This window comes from Larus michahellis, chromosome 8 (assembly GCF_964199755.1).
Source record: "Larus michahellis chromosome 8, bLarMic1.1, whole genome shotgun sequence".
Taxonomy (NCBI): Eukaryota; Metazoa; Chordata; class Aves; order Charadriiformes; family Laridae; genus Larus; species Larus michahellis.
Window position 1 is genome coordinate 47664915 of NC_133903.1, and position 14991 is coordinate 47679905.

Sequence of the window (14991 nt, forward strand, 5' to 3'; positions counted from 1 at the left end):
AGCAAGCCGCGCTCCCATTGGGCGGCTCTGGACCGCCCCTCTCCGGGCTTAAAGGCCCAGGCGCGTCCTCCGCGGAAGCTGGGAAACGCGAGGAGGAAAGGCGGGTTCGAGTCCCGCTCCCGGCCGGTGGGAGGGGTGGTGAAGGAAGCGGCCGAGAGGAGGGGGCACAACCCGGCCGGTGCCTCCCTCCGCGGTTACATCCCGCCCCCGTCCCTGCGCCCATCGGGCTCGGGAGGGGTCCTCGCTCCCAGTTTTCCCGATTTTCCCGGTTTCCCCCCCCCGTGGCAGCGCCCAGGCCAGCAGGCGGGGCTGGGAGAGAGGGATGTGAACGCCCCCCGAGTCGTGCCGGGGCAGCTCGGGGTGGGCACAGGCAAGGGAACGGCGGGGCGAGCAGGGACCAGGCGATGCTCGGCACCTCGCCCTCCCTCCGCCGGGCCGGCAGCTCTTTTCCTTCATCCCCAGCCCGCATCCCGGCGGGCTCCGGCGAGGTGCGGAGCCGGCAGCAGCTCTCATCCCTTTTCCGCCGGCGAGCGGTGCCTTCCCCCAGCCCCCGCGGGATGCTCTCCCTCCCCAACAAACCCTGTCGTGATTTGGCAGCCGATCGGACTCTGAACCTGCCTCTCCGCCCTGCATTGGCTGAGGGCGACCGGTGCCGGGCGGTGACACCGGCCTTCGTCTGAGCCCGGCGGCCAGTGTCCGCCGTCGCCGGGGCGGGGGGGGGGGATGAAGCTCTCCTGGCTGGGGGTGGATGTCTCCCGGGTGCTGCACTTGGTCGCCGTCTTCTGCCTGACCTGCGTGCTGCTGAAGGCCATCCAGCTGTACCACCGGCGGCGGGAGCTGCTGAGGGCGCTGGCCGAATTTCCCGGCCACCCGACACACTGGCTCTTCGGCCACGTCCATGAGGTAGGGCGAGACACGGGGATGCTCTGCCGGGGGTGGGGTGGGGGGGGACGGAGGGAGCCCCGGGAGCGGTTTCCCTGAGCAGCGGCGGGGGATGATGCAGTGGGACCCGGCAGGGAACGATGCTGGTGGGACCCGGCAGAGAACGATGCTGGTGGGTCTCGGGGGGGAGGGAATGATGCTGGTAGGACCTGTCCTCGCAGTCCGGGAGAATTGCTTCTCGTAGTCCCCCGGGGTGAAAGGGAAAGGTGGGCATCCTTTTTCCTGGCCATCCAAACCGCTTTCTCTGTTTGCGACGCCCATAGAACGGCACACGCTGGCTGCTGCAAAATGCTCGGTGGAAAAAGGTGGCAGGTGACTCACGAGTAAAGAAAGCGATAATATAATGTGGCGTGGGCAAGGTCGTTCCGGGTCGTAACCCGGCATCGGTGCTGGAGGCAGCAGAGCCACCCTGCTCTGTCCCAGGGCAGGCTCCGCTGTCACCTCTCTGCTCCTGTGAAAGCCAGGGCACGGCCGCCGCGGCTGTCCCTGAGGAGATGCACACTGATCCCAGTGTCCGGAGGCGCCTTCTCTCCCTTGCCAGCTTGCACCGGCTTCACGGCCAGGTGAGCCAGACAGGGCATTGATCATTTTGAGCCACGTTGCAGCCACAAAACACAGCCCAGGTATAGCACCCGGCACAGGGGCCACGTATCTTTTTAAGGTTGCATTAAAGCCATGACTAACCGAGCCCACATGTATAAGCAAGACTTGCTCTGGGCGCTCGTGGCGTGGATGACTGTTCCCCGAGGTATGTCCTTGCCCGCACAAATCAACGTGGCTGCCTTGGCAAACAGATTTCCACAACTCATCGTCAGCTTTGCGAGGAGTAACAGCTGCTCGATGTGAAAGGCTTTTCCATACAAGCTAAAGGCTGCTTAAAATCACCTTGATTTCTCCTGGCCTCTGCTGATGTCCTGCCCTGGCCAAAACTGTCACATTAAATAACTGGCACCCTGAAAAGTAGCTGGGAAATCTGGAGTGGATCTCCTAGGGCCCGTCTCTGTGCCATGGCAGCCCCAGTTTTCCTGTGCTGGATGGGACAATCAGTCTTTTGGCAACGAAAGCATGAAGATGGGCCAGTTTAGGGATTTGTTACGCTGCCAGTTAGACTTTAAAACTGCAATTAAATAAAGTATGTTAGCCTGTTTATCGGTATTTATTTATCCTGGAACGGGTTTTTAACTGTGCTGATAACGCGCTCGCATCATGGCTAGGTTGTTCACAGCTCGACTTTTGCCTCGGATAGTATTTTTTAAAGAATTCCTGTTTTGCAAATTTGCTGATTAAATGCTGCTGAATTCCCCAGAACCCGACAGTTCACTGTGCCAGGGAGGAAACTGGCAATGCCCTGAGCACATGCTGAATACAAAGTTTACGGGCACCTCGGAGGAGGACCTGAGACCTGCATTCAGGGAGAGCACTGACGTTTCCTCTTCTGTTGATTTAAAGTGATTAACTGCTAGTTTTGTTTCAGGTCAATTTAGTATCTCAAATATATTTGCCATGCCTTGGGTGGGTCTCCTGGGTTTTAAAGCCTTCTTAGGTGTTAGTCTCTGCTTATGCAAATCACTTGGTAGAAGTGACATTAAAATATCAGGAGAGATTGTGCAGAGCTGGTCAGTCTCGCTGCAGCAGCACGACTTCGTTAAAGCCCGGAGTGCCATCCCCGAGCTGGCCAAACCGACTTCCCAAGGTCAGGGTCGGTGGGAAGCTGAGGAGAGCAGGGAGCTGCCCCACGGGCACAGGGGGCTGTCGGTCCCTCGGTAGCCCATTGCCCACGTCCGCCCCGTGCGGGCGGCTGGTGGAGGGGAACCAGCCTGGTTCTGAGTGAGCACAATGCCGCTTCGTGCTCAGATTTCAGCTCCTGTGTTTCCTGTTTCGTTTGCTTTTGGTGCATACTCATTAAAAGCGCCTTTAAGCGCCTCTTCCCAGATGCTTTTAGTGTTGGATCCATTTCAAAACTTGCATTTCAGCGTGAGGTCAGGCTATTACCTTTCTTCCTTAGACTGGAGCGGGGGTTATACTTTTCTTTTCAAGCCCCCAAGGGAGGAAGAAGGACAAGCGATGGTCTTTCATGCAGAGCCTGGTAGCTACAGCCCTGGTTAAGAAGCAGGAGCTTTCCATTCCTGTTCCTCCGCAGCCCACAGGACTTTACACCGGGGAGTGCTCAGGACAGCAGGCAGAGGTTATTCACCGTGGGGGTAACTTCTCCGCTCAGACAAATCCCTCCCAACCCTCTGCCAGCGCAGGGCAGATAGCACAAACCAAGGCCGGCGCTCCGAAACCAAGGTTGGATGCAAAGGCTTCTAGCATTAGGACTCCTGCCAATGAGGCTTATTCAGCATCTCCCAATTACTGCCATTTGTGCGTTCTGTGATTTCATGACGGGAGGAAGCTCAAGCAGGCGTATCAAAGGGACTTTCATGTGTTCAAGTGTCGCTCAGCTAAAGGCACTGTGCCAAGCCCTGCCTTTGCTGGCATTGCCGAAGGGGTGGGTGCTGAGTAGGGCTGCCTCCTTTTACCCCAAAACGTGATCCCTGCAACCAGAGAAATTGATGGTTCTCTTTCATAAGTCCAAAATCTTGAACTGGAGCAAGAGCAGTTGAACGGTAGCTTTCTACCGTAAATGACAACTGGATGAAGTGCATAATCTGGTCCTACTGAATGTGAGAGACACACACGGGATGTGCTGCAGGGACCTCCCTGGCTCGCAAGGAAGCCGACTCGGCCTTGATGCATGTAGCCTGGCCGTGTCCCCACGCAGCCTGGCAGATGCCCCGTGGCTCCTGAGCATCCTCTCCAGGACAGGCCTGATGTGGGTGATTATTTGAGTCCAAGCCATCTCCTGGGTTGAGAAAAACTAACCAAACTAAAAGCTGAGCTGAGCTAATTCAGCACCAAAGCGACTGAGCAAATATTCACTTGATTCAGTTGACAGGGTGGCTTTGTGGCTGATTTCTGCACCAGTATGCAGATGTAATTAAACTTCAAGCTTCAGGTCAAAGCAGCAGCAGCTATGTCAGCCCTAGCTCACCAAAATCCTTCCCCCTGCATATTGTGGCATAGTAGTTTCTGTTCAAAGAAAAGAGAACTCTTACACGGTTTTGTCTCTGTGATCTTTTTTTCTCTGCCTGTGACTTTGTATCTTTCCACCAATCTTTCCACTAGTTCTTTGGCTATTGCCTGTTTAATATACAACAGCACTAGCTATAAAAGCAATAAAACAATCACTTTCGAAGAACAAACCCACCCGTGTCACTGATACGAATGCTGGTGCTCACATTACTCCTCAGTGTGCAGCTTCCAAGGACCAGAGATGAACGTTTCTGGGAGCACCAACTCTTCATTGCCTATTAAATTAAATTCCTGGAAATCAATGAAGTCTTTATCTGACATTTTTAGCCAGTGCCCACTTCTCTGTACACTCCATCGGTGACTGTGGTCTCATCCTGTTGATTTTTACCTGGACACTGGCCTTCTCCACCTAAATGGCTGGATGAAGCTGTGGCCCAGGTTTCCTGGTCAGGAGGCATTGTTGCGCTGGGGCAGATATAGCAGCGATGCCGTTAGCTGCTGTCAAAGTGCTGCTGTATTTTCTCATGACCACAAGGGTGCTAAGTTCTCAGCCATGTGCAAGTGAGAACATATTTGCCCGCCACAAAACGCAGATGCTGTCTGGGGCAAACCTGAGTCTTCTTTGGGGTGGCCATGGAAAAAAGAGCAGATAACATACATGGACTGATAGTCACCACCACTGTCCCTAAGGGTGTTCTCCATGGTTAGGATCAATTGATAAGGAAGAATTATTTTATATGAGGTTTAAAAGTAACAAGCATCTCTACTTCCCATGCTCTGCAAACCCAGAGGGACAAAATCGTATTTGCGATCACCTGGTTTTGCGATACAGAAAGATCTTGAGCTTTTTAAGAAAGTGGCTTGGGAGATTATTTTTTTTTTCTCTGTATCTAAGTATTCTTTCTCTTTTTACTTCCCCACAACTACAGTTTCTCAAGATGGAAGAGGCGCTGGACAAGGAGGAGATCTGGGCACAGAAGTACCTATACGCTCACCCTATCTGGTTTGGGAGTTTCTCGGCATTCCTGGTTGTCACCGATCCCGACTATGCCAAGGTTCTGTTGGCCAGAGGAGGTGAGGAGATGATGCCCTCCAGCTGTGGAGCAACAACCACAGCCTGCAGATTTCCTGTGCCAGCCTGAAAATTTGCAGCAAGGCAGGGTTTCATGGAGAGCTTTCCTTGCAGAAATGACCTAAAGGCATGGAGAGATATCCCTCCTTCGTGCCATGCCCTCAGTGCTTCAGGCACAGGGCTGCGGGGGTGACCGGGGACCCTCCAAATCTGGCAAATCAAAATTCCTCAAGTGTTCCTTGAAAAGCTATCTTCTCGGTGCCTGACCCCAGCAAGGAGAAGAAAGCTGGAAGCTTTTTTTCTCAGCCCGTACCCCTGGCTCCTGCTGTGGTGCCATGTCTTCAGTGCATCCAGAGAGAAAGGTGCTAAACAGTGCTGTGCGGGAGCTTTAATCATTTATCACACAGCACAGACTTTGGACTGCCAATATTCTTGTTTATGCCAGTGTGGGCATCTGCTTTCATATGTATTTCTTGTAGCTGGGCCAAATAGCGTTGTTTTGTTGTGAAATACCGATGAATTCTGCAGGGATGCCACCGATTCTGCTTCATACCCAACCAAAAGTGAGAACCCAGAGGGAGCTTTCAGGTGCAAACCAGTGGGTTGATGCTACTGAAACACCATTTTATTTTCTCTTTCTTGATGATTTTTTTACAGATCCCAAGGATAACGTCAGCTATAAACACCTTGTGCCATGGATCGGTATGTATTCCCAGGGCTTTGCCTACCAGGAATGATTCTGAAGCTAGTCAAGAACATGCTATAAATAAGCATCATTATATTCGTTCCTTGATGCAATTGTAGCTGAAAGTTTCCTGAAATTATTATGTTTATTGAAAAAGGTTCTAGAAAATGCTATTTGTTGCGATTCGAGGAAGGAAAGTTCAGACATAGTCATACATACAAATGAGAACCACTTACATGTCCGTAGTTAGTGAAGGGCGGTGATGGGAGAAGCTCAGATTCAGTAGAGGACTGGTGAAAAATCATCATAGTATCATAGAATGGTTTAGGTTGGAAGGGAGCTTAAAGATCATTCAATTCCAAGCCCCCTGCCATGGGCAGGGACACCACCCACACACCACCTACTAGACCAGGTTGCTCAAAGCCCCGTCCAGCCTGGGCTTGAACCCTTCCAGGGATGGAGTATCCACAACTTCTCTGGGCAACCTGCGTCTGTTGATCTGAAATTCTCAGCTCCAGCAGTGATGGTGTTTCTTTTCGGAGGCAGCGCTGGGTGGTTTCGGTGAGCAGGGCTCTGCTCAGCCCGGGGAACCCTGGAGCTGACGGCAACATTTGGAAACACTCTCTCACAGCAGCTCAGACAGCAGATTTAATCGTGCTACTTGTGCCCAGCAAAACATACCTTGCCTGTGTTTCCCCAGGGAAAGGGTTGCTGATCTTACATGGGCCAAAATGGCACCAACATCGAAAACTCCTGACTCCGGGGTTTCATTACGACGTCTTGAAACCATACGTGGCCCTGATGGCAGAGTCTACTAACGTGATGCTGGTAGGACTCAGATGTGATGCTTTTCTCTCTGCCCTGTTTCCGTTTCCCTGATCCTGGCTGGTTAGTAGGTAAATGCTGGAGCAGGGTTTCCTTGCAGTGTCCTTGCTTACAACCTGGTAGTGGTAAGGACAGGCTGTGTCCTGGTGGTCGAGCTTTCTGAGTCACCACAAATCCCTGCCCGTGAGTTGTAAGGAATGAGCAGGTTGAGCCTTCCCACAAGGACTATGTCTCTGGTACTGTGTTGGGCGCTTTGGCCAAGATTTGAGGATTAATGTTACTGCCATCCTCAAACTGTGCGTAGTCTCAGTCCCAGCTGCTACTTCTTATGAGGTTCTTTTTTGTAAATGAAGAATTGAAGTAAATAAAGTTTCATAATAAATCCCGAAAATATAAAGGCTGGAGCAGAGCTGAGAACTGTGACCTAAGGTTAAAGGGTATCATTTGCTGTCAACATACCCATGACTGGATTGCAATCCCTGCCTTGCCTAATACACAGTGAAACTCCACTCTTCCATCCATCGGTGCTGGGCACGATGGAAACCAGTGGGAATTGCAAGTGAGGGGCACCAGGCTTTGTGCAGGTAGACCAGCAGGAGTCTGGGTGCCAGATCTATTCCTTCTCCTTTGACTCCCTCCATCCAACCTCCCCAGCAGTTCTGCATGGATTCTGGCTGTTCTCCCTCCCGCTGGCCCAGGCAGCAACCAGGAGCTGGGGGTTGGAGAGCCAGGAGAGCTTTTGCAATGCCCTCAAGTGCCTGTCAGTTTATAATTCCTTGCTAACAATGCAAAGTGCCTATTGTGGGAGGCCATGCCACCAGGTGGCAATCATTGTATGTGCTAAGGACATAAGTCTGTCCATAGAAGCCCTGTTCCCCAGCCTGGTTTCATGCTGTGGGAGCTCTGATGTGACTGTGCTCCTCCATCTCCTCCATTTCTCAGCCTTTGAGTCCACTGGATCCTTACAGCCATGAAGGGACCAAGGATTCAACATCATTTCATGTCTGCCAGGCAAGAGAGACACTGTTTATACCGTCTCTAGGGATCTGCTATGGGAAGAGTCGAGCAAGGGCTCCTATATTATATGCTGGAATAACACAGTGGGTGAGAGATCGTGAGAGGGAAGCTTGCATCTTAGACACTAAAGGCACCAAAGTCATACGTGCTTGTGAGAGAAAGACAAAAACCACAACCTCAGTAAAGCCCAATGCTGACATATGAGTGTTTTGTGCAGGAAACACACTGTACCCAAGAAAGACTTTGGTAACATGCCCCATTACCCAGTGGTGTGCCATCCCGGGGTTCTCCAGGGTGCCTTTGCCCCAGGGTAGGGTGTACCAGGGCTCACAGCTGCCAGGATTCGAGAGTAGCAAACAAATTTTGTATTAAGCATCTCTCTCGGCTTCCGTTCTCCAGGATTTTGACGGTAACTAAGAGATTCTCTTCTTTTTTCAGTTTCTCTGGGATGTATCCCTAACTGAGCACTAGAAGGTGCATGCAGATCGTGAAGAACTGTCCCTTGCCTTCTCATTTCTATCTGTCTCCTTCATGCCCTAGGATAAATGGGAACAGCTGATCACAGACGGGAAACCGGTGGAGCTCTTTGAGCACGTCAGCTTGATGACGCTCGATAGCATCATGAAATGTGCCTTCAGTTGTCACAGCAACTGCCAGACCAACAGGTCAGTGCTGGCTGCCCCAAACCCCGGCAGAAAGTTTGCAGCTCAGAAGGGAAATGAGCAAATCGCTTGCCATGATGCTCCCAAATTTACAAACTTCCACCGTTCCCCTCTCCCCAGGAAAAACACCTATATCCAGGCTGTCTATGACCTATGCCACATGGTGCACCAGCGCCTCCGCATCTTCCCCTACCACAACGACATCATTTACTGGCTCAGCCCCCACGGGTATCAGTTCAGGAAGGTCTGCCAGCTCGCTCATGACCACACAGGTATTCCCTGCCTCTCCCAAAGCTTTCGAGCAGGGTGAGTGATGATGGCTGACCAGAAGCAGTTGAGTTACCTCCTTGCCTGTGATCCTGCCCAAAGGCTTGGAGCTGGAATCCAAGTAAAGCATCATCTTGCAGCAGTGGTCTGATGAAGGCATGAAGCAAGGGGGTCTGGGTTATTAAACTGGACTAACGCAGGAATTCCCCTCTGGCAACGCTCCTGGTAAATGACCAGAGACTGATGAGACACGGGATGGGTGCTGCAGGCAACACCAGTGCAAGGAATGATTTACTTTCCAGGCCAGGCGTGATTTTAATGCAGGAGGGGTGGGTAAAATAGGCCGAGGAGTCTGTGGTGGACAAAGAAGTTTGCAGAAAAGGATGCCAACTTGCCTGAGATTTGTTGCCGTGCTGCTGAAAAAGCCAAACTGCCTGGAGTGCAGAAGCACCCCTGTCAGATGAATCGTGGACTGAGTGGTGGTCACCCCCTTGGGTGAGCTTTGCATTGTCAGGCTGATTTTGCAGCTTGACCTTTCCTGCCCCTGCTGAACCTGTAACTCCTTCTTCCCCAGACAAGGTGATCCATGAGCGCAAGGAGTCCCTTAAAGATGAACGGGAGTTTGAAAAGATCCAAAAGAAGAGACATTTGGACTTCTTGGACATTCTGCTGTGTGCCAAAGTGAGTGGTGAGGAGTGGGTGTGCGGCGGGGCAGCAGGATCCAAAAGCCATCAGTCTTTGCAGGGGTGCCACAAACCACCAGAGACCCTCAGCACTGCACAAGCCACTAAAATAAATTAGCCCAGTCCTGCCCAGTTGAGGAGGGGCCAAGGTGATCCAGTTTTCTGTCACTGAAACGTTAGTAGCGTCTGTTGGGGAATACAACACGCAGAGGGATTTCATAGTCCTGGTGGTTTAATATCAGGGGGATAAAGGGATTTATAAGTGAAGGAAAAAGGGCCCTGAATTCAGTCTAAACAGAGATTGATCTTGTTTATACGTATCCCAGCAGCACCACCACCCCCCTTTGCAACAGCTGAAAGAATAAAATGTCGCCTTCTGGGGTATTATGTTTTATATATGTAGATCTGTGCCACTATAAGATATATATATTTATATGTATATATATATGGGCCATTGAAAGTGTCTCTGGGTTGTTAGGATGAGAATGGAGCTGGACTGTCCGATGAGGACCTGCGTGCCGAGGTGGACACGTTCATGTTTGAGGGCCACGATACGACGGCCAGCGGGATCTCCTGGCTCTTGTACTGCCTGGCGTCACACCCCGAGCACCAGGCACGGTGCCGGGAGGAGATACAAGGGATCCTGGGGGACCGGGAGACGCTTCAGTGGTAAGGTTGCACATTTCCTCAGCTGGTATCTTTTTTTTCCCATGTCTGGTGTTTCTAAGTGTACAACGTCTTCAAGACCTGAAAGCTAGGATGCTAAAGGACTGATTTGTAACGTTGCTGTGTGCACAGGGACGTCACAGGATGGAATAGATACTGCATCCTTCACCTAAATCTGCCTCCCTGCCCTTCAGGGCTTCAGGGCTCCTATTGCCAGGGGAGACACGAGAAAAAACCATCCCAGACCAGGAGAACATGCTGGATGCCACCAACATTGCCCTTTGCTCTCTCCTGTTTTCTCACCACAGGACGTTGTAGTCATGGCTTTTCACCTTTTGCTGTCACTTTGCACTTGAGCTTGCTCAGAGGTGTCTTGGGGTCCCCAGCTTGCAGCAGCCCGTGGTTGGACATTGTGGGTCCCTCCGTACGCCCTGTCTGTTGCAAGGGGGTCTGCCCAGGGGCTGATGGCCACGGGGCAAGGGCCCTTCTGGGGCTCAGCCTGCCTCTGTCTCTGTCCCGGCAGGGAGGACCTGGGCAAGATGACTTACAGCACCATGTGCATCAGGGAGAGCCTTCGCCTTTACCCACCAGTGCCCGGTGTGTCCCGACAGCTCAGCAAACCCATCACCTTCCCCGATGGACGCACCTTGCCAGAAGGTCTGTAAATCCTATTCCCACTTCACAAAATCATGCTCTCGGACGTCAGTCCTATCCTTGCTGCCTGCCACAGAGCAAAGGCGACAGCCCTGCCTCTGTGACCTGCTCCTCACTGACACAGATGTTCAGATAGACCTGTGCAGATATCGGCATTCCGTTGATAGACTGAGGTCTGGGCTGTACGGTGGCATCCCCATGACATCCTTCCTGCCACCATCGCTATAGGGCAGCCGTGCCTGTGCCAAAAGCCCCTTCTCTTCCTGGCCAAGCACAAGCTTGTGGTTGACCCATTTTGGCGAACTGCAGGAGCAGGGGGACAGGGACTGGTTCCATCCCAACCTGTGGTGTGGGAATTGCCCTGTGCTGCTCCATTCTTTCTCTGATTTGGCACACAAGCGGGCAGTGTCAGGGTGGGGACGACATGCCTATGGTGCCGGTGCCTTCCTCTGTTCACCTTTTGTCTGCTTACAACTAAACAAATGGAAAATGTTTAGTTTTCTCTGAAGCCAATGACAAAACCCTCATAGGTTTCCAGTTGACAGATGAGACCATGATGATTTAGACAGACCTTTGTGTGAGCAGGCTGCAACCTCCCCTATAGTTTCTTTGTCACTGAGCCCTTTTCTCCTTCTCCATTGTTTTACAGGCAGCATCGCTGCGATAAGCATTTATCTCATTCACAGAAACCCCGCGGTATGGAAAGACCCTTCGGTAAGTTTCCATTTGCCTTTCTTTCTAATCATTTTTCCCCTTTATGTGCCTCTTCAAATGCCCTCTTCACCCGTTAGCGGGAGAGCAGAGACCCCTCCTTGCTGCTGAGCATCTTTGGCCATGGGAATCACGCTGAGAGGTGACCATCTTGCGTTATTCTTGGCCAGCCGTGGCACAGCGCGGTCAGACAGCAGCGTTAGGGCTGGGTGCTGCCCAAAACAGTAAGACAAAGTGCTCCGAAGATCTTGTTGTATTAGCAGGCGAAAAGGTGATTTTTTTTTTGCTCAGGCTACAGGTGGAGGATTGAATCCCGGCTCCTTGGTTTTCATCGTATCTCTGTCTGGTTTATCTTGGCAACACCATTGCCAGGCTCAGGGCACAGCAAGGGAGTCTGGTGTATGAGTTTCTGTCCATCTCAAAATGAATTCTCTCTCCAATGGGGTTATTCAGAAATTATGGGGTGTCACATTTCTGAGGGTACCAGTCAGTACTGTGTTCTTTAAATAATCGCTTTTTCTTGCTGTGAACTCTTAATTTCCAGGTGTTTGACCCTTTGCGGTTTTCCCCGGAGAACATCTCTGGCAGGCACTCTCACGCCTTTCTGCCTTTTTCTGCTGGAATGAGGTAAAGCGTATTGAACACTGAAGGAGTAGCAGGGGGAGAAAATATGCATCCCTGGAAACTGCTCAGCCGGAGAAGCGTGTGCTGCTGCTATAATTGCTTCCAGGGAGGCACTCACAGAGTGCTTGCAGAGACCGCCGCCAGAAGTCCTGGCCCTGCAGCTTTAAATAGCTCAGGAGCGCATAAGAAGCGTTTGTGCCGCAGAGGGGTTCTGGTACCAGCAGGCAAAACGGGAAGGAAACATCGCCAGGCCCCTCTTGGGGATAGGGAATGGGGTCCTAAAACTGCTGAGAATCCTGCTGGCATCATGCGCGAAGCCTGCAGCATCCTGGCCTCCCCTGCTCTCCTCCTCTCCTTGATACAGAGACCCCATCCCACCTCCCCGTCCTTTGATTCCCTGTTCTCCCCTGCTCCCAGTCCTTCCCTACGCCCTGCACTCACCTTGACAAGGCAAACATCTCCTGCTTGGAGACCTGCCGCCTCGCCTCTGATGGCCTCTCTGTTGGCTTCCCCACCTCCCCCCCTCTCTGCGCTCATTGAACACACATCCAGGAGCTCCTGATGCTCCACTGCTCAGCCCGTTCCCCTGCTTTTGCCACCCAAAACACCGCCTGAGATCCCCAGAGCTGCAGAGGGGAAGGGTTGTGGGCTGGTGTGAGGGGAATGGGACCCAGCCATGGGGTTTTGCTGTGCCCAGCACGGAGATGGGGTGGCTGAGCTGCTCTGTTTTACCCCAGGAACTGCATCGGGCAGCAGTTCGCCATGAACGAGATGAAGGTGGCGCTGGCCCTGACCCTGCTGCGCTTCGAGCTCTCGCCCGACCCCGCCCAGCCGCCCTGCAAAATACCTCAGATCATCCTCCGCTCCAAGAACGGGATTCACCTGTATCTAAAGAAAATCCGCTGATGCTCAAAAACTCCTGCCTTTGCCGGAGGGAGGGACCAAGCAGATGATGGGGCAATGTTTCTCTGGGGAAAAAGGTGCAGGGCAGGATTTGGGGATGAGGATTCCTGATTTCTGTGCTTCCTTCACCAGCTGAAAGCCCTTTTCGTCCTGGGCCCAGGTAGGCTGGATGGCATTGCACAGACCCATTGCCATCTGCTCCACGAGTGCCCATCTCGGAGCAGCCGGGCATAGCCATGCCTCTTCACTGGCTGTCCCCTTGCCCTGCCGTAAGGGCTGGCCTGGCCTGGGAACATCTGTAGGTCCCACCAGCCTCCTCCTTACCAAATCCTGCCTTTCACACTCATGTCCTGGCCAAATCCATGACCGTTCCCAGCCCTGCTCCATCATCAGCACCTTCCTCAGTGCCTAGAGGTCAGCCCTCCCCTCCTGCAGCAGGGACAGCCCATGGCAGACCTTTCTCTCTCTTCTCGCACTCAATGTGTCTCTGTTTCATTGAAAGCACTGATTCTAGTTTGGGCTCTGACATTCTGCCTAAACTGCAAAATATTCTGTAATTTTCGTGTTAATAAAACAATAATTATTCCTGTAACAGCAGCTGCATCAGTTTTTATTGCTGATGGTTGCCTGCTTTGTCACAAATACCGTGTAAAACCCCTTTAGAAATGGGAGATGGAGAGGAAATCCATGAGCAGCAAGAGACAGCCCTGGGGGTGTCTGGCTGGGCCCCTGCCCACAGGTCTCCAGCCAGAGCCAACACAGCATCTCCTTCCATGGGCAACCCCTTCACAGGGGTCCAGTGTGCAATCTTCATTTAAAGCTGCAAGCGAGGAGTTCTGATAGTTAAAAAGGGGGGGTTTAATCTCTTCTTCTTCTTCTTCTTCTTCTTCTTCTTCTTCTTCTTCTTCTTCTTCTTCTTCTTCTTCTTATTATTATTATTATTATTATTATTATTATTATTATTATTATTTTCCTAAGCTGATAAAGGTATGAGAGTTGTATGCTTGAGGGACACTGGAGGACACTAGCGAGATGGCCTCTGCAGGAATCATTATTGGGGTAGAAGGTGTCAAACTGGGAAATCCCAAGTGCTGCTGTTGCAATTAGTGTCGTGGTGACATTGATTGCGGTTCCGGTGTCGTGTCATACAGCTCTCATCTGCAGAGATAAGGCAGATAGAAAGCAGCGGGGGAAATAGGAGGGCCTTTTTGTGGGGTACGCTGTGCTACATTATCAACACTACTGCCAAATCACTGGTGAGCCCCATAAACAGAAGGTTGTATCAAACACGAAGTTCTGTCCCATTTTAATTTTAAATACATAAAGGGTGCCCACAATGAGTAATGGAGATAACACAAATAACCTCTGTCATCTCTCACTCTGAGCACATTGCCAATCCACTGCAAATGTCACACCAAAGGTGTCCTCAGAACAGCTGTAACTGAGAAGCCACAAAAACCAGGCCAGTATATTGTGCAAATAGGGTTGCCCGTGGACCTCCTCTGCCCCATCTCCCACACCTCCTCTAATGACAGCTGTATGCACGGCTACCACCAAGCCCCCCACAAAACCCTCCCGTGTCCTCGTCACTTACCTCCATGCCAGCACATCCAGCCGCCATCCATAAATCCTGCTTGCTGTGGGATGCTCACTTAGCCAAACAGCCTCGAGAAGATACATCCATCAGCCAGCATCACCTCCTACCTCCATACCTCATGGTGCTCCAGGCACCCTAGCCACAAATTAGCATCTCCTGTGAGCAAAACCTCCAGGTTGCCCTGAAGCAACTGCTGTGATTCAGTAATAGCCCATTTCAGAAGAAATGGTAAAAAAAAGAAATCGCCTGTGTGCGTGGGTAGCACGAAGGACACAACTGCGTCATCCGGCTTCACCCTGAATTCAGTTAGAATTTTGTTAAGCCTGAGTACATGAAAAAAATACCAAAAGATTCCCGCCCTGCCATGGATTTGCATCCATAGTTTGCGAGTAGAAAAACTTGGGTCACTCCATATCCTGGCATCAGATAAAGGAAAGCAGTGATTTATCCCCTCCTGATGAGGCTCTGGTCCAGGAGGAAAGCAGTAAATACACCTGGCTCAAAGCTGCTCGGTCACAGCCTCTGGTGAGATGGCAAGTAATAAGCTGACAAAAGCCAGTTTCTTCGGTTATGGTCAATCATGTTTCAGGGTCATTGGGTAAAAGCTC

The 14991-nt window shown here is 51.7% G+C and overlaps 1 protein-coding gene across 2 annotated transcripts; it reads left to right on the plus strand.

Annotated features, from left to right (window-relative positions):
- The first annotated feature begins 80 nt into the window (after positions 1-80).
- On the plus strand, positions 81-13378 carry LOC141747658 (cytochrome P450 4B1-like). Of its 2 annotated transcripts, XM_074598279.1 has the most exons (12): positions 81-903; positions 4947-5091; positions 5747-5791; positions 6475-6602; positions 8157-8281; positions 8399-8550; positions 9120-9226; positions 9707-9897; positions 10418-10551; positions 11198-11262; positions 11804-11886; positions 12621-13378. In XM_074598279.1, the coding sequence occupies exons 1-12, from the start codon at positions 724-726 to the stop codon at positions 12787-12789; spliced, it is 1524 nt and encodes a 507-aa protein (XP_074454380.1). In that variant the 5' UTR covers positions 81-723; the 3' UTR covers positions 12790-13378. The 2 variants fall into 2 exon arrangements, with proteins under 2 accessions (XP_074454380.1, XP_074454381.1); XM_074598280.1 differs by lacking the exon at positions 6475-6602 and having other exon boundaries at positions 133-903.
- Positions 13379-14991: the final 1613 nt, after the last annotated feature.

What these genes read in the sequence shown, in the direction of transcription:
- LOC141747658 (XM_074598279.1), top strand. Translation starts at nt 724, where the DNA reads ATGAAGCTCTCCTGGCTGGGGGTGGATGTCTCCCGGGTGCTGCACTTG. An exon ending in TCTTCGGCCACGTCCATGAG is followed by an intron (nt 904 to 4,946) that starts GTAGGGCGAGAC and finishes CCACAACTACAG; the next exon opens with TTTCTCAAGATGGAAGAGGC. An exon ending in AGCAACTGCCAGACCAACAG is followed by an intron (nt 8,282 to 8,398) that starts GTCAGTGCTGGC and finishes CCCTCTCCCCAG; the next exon opens with GAAAAACACCTATATCCAGG.